At 35.9% G+C, this 12500-nt stretch overlaps 1 protein-coding gene and 1 long non-coding RNA gene across 2 annotated transcripts in view; both read left to right on the top strand.

Annotated features, from left to right (window-relative positions):
- Window positions 1-2939, top strand: part of LOC137644959 (uncharacterized) — a 16618-nt gene extending 13679 nt beyond the window's left edge. Inside the window, exon 3 of the long non-coding RNA XR_011045242.1 lies at window positions 2844-2939. This is a non-coding gene — a long non-coding RNA (uncharacterized lncRNA). The remainder of the gene's footprint in view (window positions 1-2843) is intronic.
- Window positions 2940-3579: 640 nt separating this feature from the next.
- LOC137645423 (mucin-2-like) overlaps window positions 3580-12500 on the top strand; it is a 14067-nt gene continuing 5146 nt past the window's right edge. Inside the window, exons 1-2 of the mRNA XM_068378229.1 lie at window positions 3580-10336; window positions 10807-10964. Coding sequence (XP_068234330.1) covers window positions 3580-10336; window positions 10807-10964 — 6915 coding nt within the window. The remainder of the gene's footprint in view (window positions 10337-10806; window positions 10965-12500) is intronic.

Here is a 12500-nt window from a genome sequence, read left to right as displayed (position 1 = left end):
ATATATATATATATATATATATATATATATATATATATATATATATATATATATATATATATATATATATATATATATATATATATATATATATTATATATTATATATATTATATATATATATACATATATATATATATATATATATATATATATATATATATATATATATATATATATATATATATATATTATATATATTATATATATATATATACATACATATATATATATATATATATATATATATATATTATATATATGTATATATATTGTATATATAGACATATGTATATATATAAATATCATATATACAGTATATATATTAAATATACATATTATTATTATTATTATTATTATTATTATTATTATTATTAATTGCTAAGCTACAACCCTAGATGGAAAAGCTGGATGCTATAAGCCTAGGGGCCCCAACAGGGAAAATAGCACAGTGAGGAAAGGAAACAAGGAAAAATAAAATATTTAACGAGCAGTAACAACATTGAAATAAATATTTCCTAAATGAACTATAAGTACTTTGACAAAACAAGAGGAAAAGAAATTAGATAGAATAGTGTGCCTGAGTGTACCCTCAAGCAAGAGAACTCTAACCCAAGACAGTGGAAGACCATGGTACAGAGGCTATGACACTACCCAAGACTAGAAAACAATGGTTTGATTTTGGAGTGTCCTTCTCCTAGAAGAGCTGCTTACCATAGCTAAAGAGTCTCTTCTACCCTTAATAGGAGGAGAGTAGCCACTGAACAATTACAGTACATTAGTTAACCCCTTGAGTGAAGAAGAATTGTTTGAAAATCGCAGTGTTGTCAGTTGTATGAGGACAGAGAGGAATATGTAAAGAATAGGCCAGACTATTCGGTGTATGTGTAGGCAAAGGGAAAGAACCGTAACCAGAGAGAAAGATTCAATGTAGTACTGTCTGGCTAGTCAAAGGACCCTATAACTCTAGCGGTAGTATCTCGACGGGCGGCTGGTGCCCTGGAGCCGTTTTTAGTCCACTGTGGGACAAAGGCTTCAGACATGTCATTAGTCATTTCTGGGGTTTGGCCATTTTCATCACTACACTGTCAACTGCGGATTGGTGATGGTGGGAGATTTTTGGCTGACCCCTCATGGCGATACTTAAACTCTTTCACCTCGGTAAGGTATTCCCACTCAGAAAGGGATATATATATATATATATATATATATATATATATATATATATATATATATATATATATACATGTGTGTGTATGTATGTATGTGTGTACACTATATATGTATATATACTGCATATAATAAATAATGAATATAACCTCCCGTGCATGCTATCTTAAATTGAACAAAACTACATGCAAGTTTTCCTCTCATTCTCAATGTTTTCTGTCCTTTGAAGAAATGGTTGTATATTGTTCTGATAAAGGCGATCGTTCGTTTAAGTTCCCTTGACTGTACTACCTATATTTCATGAGACTATATTCCCTCTTTCAAAGTAAATTAAAGTAAATTCTAATCACATTTGCTTACGGGCTGCCAACGCAAGAGCCCGTGTTTTGCATAAGGCAAGGCAATCTTTACAAAACGAAACAACAAGAGAGCATATTCCGCTCATCACTGAATTGGAGACTTCCAGCTACCATTGTACTTGAATAAATACTCTATTTCGCTACTGTCATATTATAGAACAGCCACATGATTTGCATTCTATATATCATGGGATGTACTCGTCACTCAATTTAACATCCAAGAAACTGAACTATAAACTTTCTACTTTAGGGAGACTTAGTATTTGTACTGGGTATTTATCGCCATTGATTTAAAGCTATTGGACGTCCATTTTCATCACGTCTATAAATTGTTCTGAAAAAAGAAAAAAAATATCTTCAAGAGACTTTAACTTGTCATAAAAAATCTGTCCCGAACTGTCACTTTTTTTTTTCAATTCATGAGAGAAATCACTATTTTGTTTTGTAATTGGCCATGTTTTCAGGTTTATTATTATTCTATATTTTCCATGTTGAAGAACTTGTTTTCCGATGCATGTCAATCCAGAACTCAAAGTAATTTCCACGATGTTTAAAATGTTTGAATGAAACCTGTGATAAAACTCATCTGGAGTTGAGACGTATTTCAGCTTGGTTTCTATGAAATTATTCTCTTAATGTTTATATGGAAATATTCAGACATGTTTAAAACAAAAGATTACAAGGAAAGATAAGTATCACCTGGAAAGTTAAGTTTAGTTCGTTGTAATTTTTGTTAGTGTTATATCTTTGCGTGTTTGGATTTGGACATGATTTCTATACTAATTTCTCAGGCGTTTGCTTTACTTAGAAAATTATATTTGCTGATTCTGGGACATGCTGAAAAGTAAAAATATTAGGATACTTTCATAATTACCTTACATTAAACATTCATACTTTTTTTAGATTATCCCTGATATAATTAGTTAAGGTGCTTAGAGATTTACTGTACTTTAAATACATATTCAACTTAGTTAAGATTTTCATCTAAAGATGCATGAATTCATAAAGAGCCAGAATCCAAGTCCAAAAAATATTCACTTTTTATTCAGTACCTCTAGTGAAAATTAAAGTTCGGATGCCTAATGCATAATTTGTAGCACCTATCATTTGCATAAAAAAGAATGAGAGCTTTACCGAGCTCTAAGCACTAATTGCCATTCTTTAGAAAAAGACAACATCTTGTTACAGCAATAATTACTAAATGACAACATTCATTGGGAGAGATCTGCCAACTGGCATTATACCTTGAGAGCTAAAACCGAGGGATCCCCCATGTAAATTACTAACCTTTTCTTTTATATAACCATCTCACTAGCTGCCAGGTATCCAGATTACATCGTTGAACCTAAGATCACCTGCACTGAAGAAGGGGTTTTCCCACATCCGAGGAACTGCAGCTGGTATTACAGGTTAGATTTTGACAAAGGGAGCTTTGTTTCTTTCTTTCTTGTTCTTTGGTTAGGCAATAGCATCGAAAATAGAAGAAGTCACCACAACATTGTCTGATACTTTGATTCTCTGTATGCTTAGAATGGTGGAAAGCTTAATATTCAAAATTATTTCAGTAAAATTATTATCACTGCGTTTATAGTAACTTGACATTTCACTTAAAGAATGCATGTTCTATAGAATCTGAAAAGAAACTGGTTGTCGTCTATTGAATTTATAGCCATATTAGCATTGGTACATTATCAATGTCATACCCTCAGTTCCTCTGTAATATGTATTCACTATCTTTACAATAACCATTTCTGTAAATAGTATATGATCAAGAAGTTTCTGACAAATGTAAGATTCAAAACCTCGGCAGTGAACTAGTGATGTAAAATATCAAAATATACCAGTGCCAAATTATATCATATTACAGCAGAACATACAAATCATCAACAAGCATCAAAGCTTCTTTCTTTTTCAGGTGTGTGGATCGAATGAAAGTTGGATATTATCATATTTACTACTTTGAGTGTGAACCCGGAACAGTTTTTGCTGACGAATTAGATCAGTGTGTATTTTCTAACAATATTGCTAAATTTTGTGGCACTGGTCCCATAATGACAACGGTTATTATTGAATCATCCACTGAATTTGCGTTGATTCCTGTAAACACAGTTCCTCTAGGCCCAACTACAATCATCAGTGTCGTTCCATCTACAATAGTTATAACAGCTCCTCCAACAACTGTCATCGTTCCTTCAATAATTTCTACGGTTATCCAAGGACAAACAACTACTGTAGTCCCTCATTCAGAGACAAATGTTTGCACTACTGTCATTGTAGGACATATCACAAACACAGTTCACACTTCTGTTAACACAAATTCTTTATCACCTCTAACCATAACAAGTCAAGTACCTACCAAAACAATAATTACAGCCCTTCCTACAACAATCATTGCTTTACCCTTATCCACTGTTATTCCTGGACAAAAAACAACAATATTCCCATACCCAAAGCAAACTGTTACAACAGTGATGATAGAAACGTTCACAACGATTTTCACACAACCATTTGGCACAATCGCACTGCCACCAACGACCATTACCAGTGAAGTTCTAGCTGTAACACAATTAATAGGTCCACCCACAACTGTCGTAGCCCCACCAACCCTAAGTATGGTTATTCCTGGTCAGATTACAATGGTTTACCCAACTAAAACTAAAACAACAGTTATTGTGGGACAATTAACAACTGTGGTTACTACTGCTGTTAAAACCACCCCTCCCTCCCCATCTACTAAATATAGTCAAGTGGAAAAAACAACTTTAATCCTAGGATTGTCTACCACTATTGTAGCACCACCAACTTTATCTACGATTATCCAAGGGCAAATTACAACGATTCTTCCTTTTCCACCCGTAACAGGTCAATCAATTACTGGAATATCTATAAATACCATGCCCTACCCCACTGCTATAGTCTCTGCATCATCCAAAACAGTTACTTGCCAACATACAACAACAACTGTATCAACATGCAAACCAACTACAGTGACGTTATCACCAACATTGCCTTCAGTAATTTCTGGAGGAAACACCGAAGATATTTTGTATCCAAATGAGAAATTTACAACAGTAATTGCTGGAACGTCAACAAAAGTTATGTATTACCCTGTTCCTACAACTGCTTCACCTCCAATAACTGTGACAAGTCTAATTTCCAGAACAGTGACATTAACGGGTCTACCAATAACTATTATTGCATCTCCAACACTTTCCACAGTTATTCCTGGTAAAATCACAATTATTGTTCCTTATCCACCAGCAACCATTACAACTATGATTATTGGAACAGCAACATACATGGTATCAAAGCCCGTAGCTACAAACGTTTTATACCCATTAACTACCAAAGTCCATGGGATATCTCACTCCATTATTACCGGTCTTCCAACAACTGTTCTAGTTCCACCAACATTCTCAACAGTTTTACCAGGACAAACAACAACACTTGTACCTTTCCCAAAAGCATCAGTTACAACTGTAGTCAGTGGAACAGCAATGGAGATTGTAACGCATTCAGTTGCTACCACTCCCTTTTTGCCAATAACTGTAACAAGCAAAGTCTCAGCAATGACAGTATTAACAGGTCAACCTATAACTATCATGACATCACCAATATGGTCTACAGTAATTCCAGGACAGACTACTACAGTTCTGCCGTATCCACATGCAACAGTTACAACATTAGTAATTGGATCAGCAACACATATCGTTTCAAGTCAAGTAGCAACAACTGGCTTGCCTCCAATAACAATCACAAGTCAAATTCAGGATATAAAGGTAATGACTGGCTCCCTAACTACAATTCTGGCATCTCCCACACTTTCAAAAGTTATTCAGGGCCAGATCACAACTGTAGTTCCTTATCCACGCCCAACAGTTACAACAGTTGTTATAGGAAAAGCAACGAGTGCAGTTACGAATCAAGTTGCTACCACGGCTTTACCTCCAATAACTATAACAAGTCAAGTCCCAGTTATGACAATAGTGACAGGATTACCCACAACTGTTATAGCATTACCAATATTGTCTACAGTTGTACCAGGGCAGACGACTACTGTGGTTCCTTTTCCACAAGCAACAGATACAACTGTGATAATAGGGACTGCAACAACTATTGTTTCATACCCATATCCTACAGAAGCTTTATCTCCAATAACTATCACAGGTCAAGTCCCAGCTTTGACATCACAAACTGGTTTACCCACAACTGTAATAGTATCATCAGCAAAACCTACAGTTATTCCAGGACAAGTGACTACTCTCCTGCCTTATCCTGACGGAACAACTACAACCATGATCATTGGTACAGCAACAAATATGGCTTTAACTCCTGTTGCTACAGTATCACTCCCTCCACTAACTATTACAAGTCAGGTCCCTTCACCAACAATATCAACGGGAATACCAACAACTATCATTGCGTCACCAACATTATCTACTGTTATTCCTGGACAGACTACTACTATTCTTCCTTATCCACCAGCAACAATTACTACAGTGATCATTGGAAAAGCAACAACAGTTGTAGCAAGACCAGTTGCTACAGTACCTTTAAATCCAATTACTATAACAAGTCATGTTGCAGCAAAAACAACACTTACCGGTTTACCGGTTACTGTCATAGCACAACCAACTTTATCTACAATTATTCCCGGACAAACTACAACTGTTCTCCCTATTCCACAAGCAACTATTACAACTGTGGTCATTGGAACAGCAACAAATGTAGACCCAAAACCAGTTGCTACAGTAGCCTTACCCCCAATAACTATTACAAGTTCAGTTCAAAAGCTCAGTATACTAAGTGGGTTGCCAACTACTGTCATTGCATCACCAGCATTGTCAACTGTTATTCCTGGACAAACTACTACTGTGCATCCATATCCTCAAGGAACAGATACAACTTTGATAATTGGAAAGGCAACAAATGTGGTTTCAAATCCCGTTCTTACTACGGCCCTACCCCCAATTATTGTCACTAGTCAGGTTACTTCAATGATAATATTAACAGGTCTACCAACAACTGTTATAGCATCACCATCATTATCAATATATCTTCCAGGACAAAAGACAACTGTTGTCCCTTATCCTAAAGCAACAATTACAACTGTAATTATAGGGAAAGCAACCAATATTGTTTCTCATCCAATTTCCACCACTGCTTTACCTCCAATAACCATAACAAGCAAAGTTTCAGAAATAACAGTACTAAGTGGGATGCCTACAACTATTATGGCATCTCCAACATTGTCTACTATTATCCCAGGACAAACAACAACAGTTCTTCCTTACCCTCAGGCAACAGTTACATCCATCATAGTTGGATCAACAACAAATGTTGTTTCGAATCCAGTAGCAACGGAAGCATTAGCTCAAATAATTATCACAAGTCAAGTTCCTGCTATGACCATAGTAACTGGTTTACCCACGACCATTTTAGCTACACCAGCCTTATCAACAGTTCTTTTAGGGCAAGTTACGACTATTTTTCCCTATCCACAAGCAACGGTTACGACTGTGATAATTGAAAAAGCAACTCATATTGTTTCAAACCCAGTTGCTACAGTTGCCTTACCTCCATTAACTATCACAAGTCAGGTCCCTGCATTGACCTTATCAACAGGTTTACCTACAACTATTATAGCATCACCCACTTTGTCTACAGTAATTGCAGGACAAATTACTACAGTTTTACCTTATCCACATGCAGAACTTACGACTGTAATGATTGGAACTGCAACAAATGTATGGTCAATGCAAGTTGCTACAGAAGCTTTGCCTCCGATAATTATCACAAGCCAGGTTTCCATAATAACAACAACAACTGGTTTACCTACTACTGTTTTAGCTTCTCCATCATTGTCAACAGTTATCCCAGGACAAACCACGACTATTGTTCCCTATCCACAGGCAACTGTTACTACTGTGATTATAGGGACTGCAACAAAAGTTGTTTCAACTCCATTTGCTACTGTAGGTTTACCTCCAATTATGATAACCAGTCTGGTTCCTTCAGTGACAATATCAACAGGTTTTCCTACAACTGTAATAGCATCACCAACGCTATCAACAATTATACCTGGGCAAATTACCACTGCTGTTCCTTATCCACAGGCAACTATTACTACAGTGATAATTGGGACAGCAACTAATGTTGTTTCAAACCCAGTTGCTACTATACCCCTACCTCCAATAACAATCACAAGCATAGTCTCTTCATTGACAACAATGATAGGCTTGCCATCGACTGTCATAGCATCACCAACATTGACTACAATTATATCAGGTCAAACAACTATTATTATGCCATATCCACAGGCAACTGTTACTACTATGATCATTGGGACTACAACAAATATTGTTTCAAAACCTGTTGCTACAGAGACCTTACCTCCAATGACAGTCACAAGTTTAGTTCCCTCAATGACAATAATGACAGCCTTACCTACCACTGTGATAGCATTACCAACATTGTCTACAATTGTGCCTGGCCAAACCACTATTGTTGTTCCTTATCCACAAGCAACTGTTACTACTGTGATCATTGGGACAGCAACAAATATTATTTCAAATCAAGTTGCAACTATGGCCTTACCTCCAATAACAATCACTAGTCTGGTTCATTCAGTAACAACATTGACAGGATTACCTACAACTGTAATGGCATCACCAACATTGTCTACAATTGTGCCTGGTCGTACAACTATTGTTATTCCATATCCACAACCAACTGTTACTACTGTGATCATTGGAACAGCTACAAATATTGCTTCAAATCCTGTTGCTACAGTTGCCTTACCTCCAATAACAGTCACAAGTTTAGTTCCTTTAATGATGACATTAACAGGCTTACCCACCACTGTAATAGCATCACCAATATTGTCTACAATTATCCCAGGGCAAATAACTACTATTGTTCCTTATCAGCAGGCAACTGTTACTACTGTAATTATTGGAACAGCAACTAATATTGTTTCAAAACCAGTTGCTACTATAGCTTTACATCCAATAACAATGACAAGTTTGGTTCCTGCACTAACAGTGACAACTGGTTTACCTTCAACTGTAATAGCATCACCAACACTCTCTACAATTGTCCCAGGGCAAATTACTACTATTGTTCCTTATCCTCAGGCAACAGTTACTACTGTGATTATCGGAACTGCAACTAGTATTGTTTCAAAACAAGTTGCAACTCTAGCCCTACTCCCAATAACAATAACAAGTCTAGTTCCTTCAATGACAACATTGGTAGGCTTACCTACAACTGTGATAGCATCACCAACATTGTCTACAATTATATCTGGTCAAACAACTATTGTTGTTCCTTATCCACAGGCAACTGTTACTACTGTGGTCATTGGGACAGCAACTAATATTGTTTCAAATCCAGTTGCTACTACGGCCTTACCTCCAATAATGGTCACAAGTTTAGTTCCTTCAATGATAACATTGACAGGCTTACCTACCACTGTGATAGCATCACCAACACTGTCTACAATTATCCCAGGGCAAGTCACTACTATTGTTCCTTATCAACAGGCAACAGTTACTACTGTGATTATTGGAACAGCAACTAAAATTGTTTCAAAACCAGTCGCAACTGTAGCCTTACCTCACATAACAATCACAAGTTTAGTTTCTGCACTGACAGTGACAACTGGTTTACCTACAACTGTAATAGCTTCACCAACAGTGTCTACAATAATCTCAGGTCAAATCACTACTATATATCCTTACCCACAGGCAACAGTTACTACTGTAATCATTGGAACTGCAACAAATATTGTTTCAAAACCAGTTACTACTATAGCCTTACCTCACATAACAATCACAAGTTTGGTTCCTGCACCAACAGTGACAACTGGTTTGCCTACAACTTTGATAGCATCACCAACATTGTTTACAGTTATCCCAGGCCAAATCACTACCATTGTTCCATATCCACAAGCAACAGTTACTACTGTGATTATTGGAACAGCAACAAAAGTTATTTCAAAACCTGCTGCTACTATAGCTTTACCTCCAATAACAATCACAAGTTTAGTTCCTGCGATGACAGTGTCAACTGGTTTGCCTACAACTGTAATTGCGTCACCTACATTGTCCACAACTATTCCTGGCCAAATCACTACTGTTGTTCCTTATCCACAGGCAACAGATACAACTGTGATCATTGGAACTGCAACAAAAGTTGTTTCAAAACCAGTGGCTACTATAGCCTTACCTCCAATAACAATCACAAGCCAGGTTCCTGCATTTACAGTATTTACTGGTTTACCTACAACTGTTATAGCGACTCCAACATTATCAATAACTCTTCCAGGACAAATTACTACGATTTATCCTTATCCAAAAACAACATTAACCACTGTAATCATTGGAAAAACAACAGATGTATTTTCAACTTCTGTAGCTAGTACAACCCTACCTCCAATAACAATCACTAGTCAAGTTCCAGAAGTAACTATAGTAACAGGTCTCTATACCACCATTATTTATGAAACGATTACTAATATTGTTCCAGGGCAAGTCACCACCTATTTGCCAATGCCAAAGCCACAAATAATCCCTACTCCCATTTCTCCTCCTATTGTCACAACTGTTCCTCCACTTATACCTCTCCACTGTGAATTCAGAGAGAATGATTGCAAAACATATGAAATCTGTATACCATCTAAACATAACCGTAGTCTTTGTCATGGATGCCATATAAGAGGGTCGTTTGTTAAAGCCTCTGACCTAGGATGTCAGAATGGACTAATGTCAAGGCAAGATCCCAGCGTCTGTATTCCAGAGCCTGAAAGTAAGTATCAAGATTTAGAATGAATGTTTTCATAAGCATAGTAAATAAGACTGAAATGTCGTACAATCTTACCTTAATGGAAAATTTTCTTTTGAAGCAGATGCTTCTTTAGATACACATACCTCCTTGTCTAAATAATATTTTCATAAATTAGAAGTGTCAATTCACCAACTACGTACGATGTATATTTAATGTACAGTAAAAACTTTGATCCAATTTCTTAAAATTTAGAGATCTTTTTACCATTACTTCATAAACTAAAAAAATGTGTCATCTCCATTTTCTAACACGCAGAAGCTATGACCTGAATTCTGACAATGGGTAATATCCCAATATTAAATGATAATGGATAATTTTCCGACATGCAATATCATTGACAAATTTAATCATGGAATAAAATTAAGTGTTTTTCAAATAAGCATGTGACACGAATGATACAGTAAATTAACTAGAACCATTTATGTCCACAGAGAGTACGCTTTGTGAATCAGTGCCAGGATCAGGAATAACGGTCGGTGAAACCTTAAACTTCCGATGTAGTCATGATAAGCTTCGTCCTAATGAAGCATGGATACAGAAGCGCTTCTGTGACCCCTTCGTGCTGTGTGACCAAAGTGGCTCTGTCAAGGTAGGATTGTCTTGAGTCATGAACTTAGGTAACTTATTTTTGAAAAGGTTATAAAAGCATTTACGGGGAAGAAACTTCCTTTGATTACATAATTATTTTATTTAATCCTATTCATTAATTATATGTTTTTTTCTGTTACCTAAAACAACAAATCTATTCACTATTCAGCATACCTCTGCATTTCTCACCTTTTCAACACTCCTTATGTCAAACAGGCTATTCATCCTCATCATCATCAGCCGTTGATAGTCTATTGCAGGGCAAAGGCCTCAGACATGTCCTTCCACTCCCCTCTGTCTATGGCCTTTCTTTTCTTAGCTCATCAATCCATCGTCTTTTCTTCCTTCCCCTGTTATTCATATGATTAATTAAATCAATGGGTTCGACATTTTTATCAATGTTTCGTTCAGCAATCATACTTCATTTCCATAAAAAGCTGGCTCAAATATCTATTTTGCTTCTCTGTTTTCATAAAAAAAAAATCTTTCAAATCATTTGCAGCGATCTTTGTGCCTTAAGATTAGATTCTCTCTCGAAATGCTCTAAAATTCACCTACTATCAGTAATTTCTTTAGGTCTCCGACTATCATTTACTTGATTCAAACTTGCTAACACTAATTCGAAGTATACTTGATTACAAGGCTCCTTCATCTCTTTAAGCTTATTAAAAACACTACTATAAAACATTATTGCCATTCACCTTGAAGCCTAAGTTACTTCTAGATATAATGGACATACTTATTTACTGTACATTGAATCTTTCCAGAGTTTTGGACATCTTTCTATCCTGAAGAAATTTCTAAAATATATTTCTTTTTATTCTGCTATATTTTGATTATTGCTATCCTAACTAGTCTTCTGCACCGGATTCCTCTAATGAATGCTTTATTCGTGTTCCGGGAATTGATTTCTGGCGCATCGTTCTATTACCTCATTGTTCATGCTGCATGGTATTTTTGACAATCATGACCACCCTTTGCATTCATATCTTCTGAGCGTAGTACTAGGTACAAGTTTAAGTCTAACAATCTTGCTTTTTCTAGGAGCCCGGCCCTTGTGGCATACAAAAATGAAGGGGAGAATTTCATTAACCTTCCATCGTACATAAGACAGACATACAAACAGATAGGAAGACATACAGAGGAGATACAGATAGTTGAACAATGTTAGCAATCATTATTCTTCTTATCCTTCAAGAAAAAAATTCCTCTAATTTTAGGTAATTCAATTACTGATCTTGAATAACTAAATTTAATGTTGAGACTTTCCAGACAGATTTTTCAGCATCTAGTGCACTTTTATCTCATATCTTCTCTTCAATTGCTATAGATCAGTTGAATTTTCTCATAAAAATAAAAAGCTCTTCTCTTCATTGCTCAATTTTCACAATTCCATCTAGTCTTCAGATAGTGATTATAATATATCTGATCTTCCACCTTTCTCTCCTTGTAATCTTATTCCCTACTTAAGAATCTCTATATGTAAGATCTACAGTGATTTTTTTTTTCAAACATCAAGGCATTAGGACCAAGTGAT

Source organism: Palaemon carinicauda, chromosome 8, assembly GCF_036898095.1.
Source record: "Palaemon carinicauda isolate YSFRI2023 chromosome 8, ASM3689809v2, whole genome shotgun sequence".
In the NCBI taxonomy this organism is placed as follows: Eukaryota; Metazoa; Arthropoda; class Malacostraca; order Decapoda; family Palaemonidae; genus Palaemon; species Palaemon carinicauda.
Note: the sequence above shows the minus strand (reverse complement) of the source record. Positions and strands in the feature narration are given on the sequence as shown.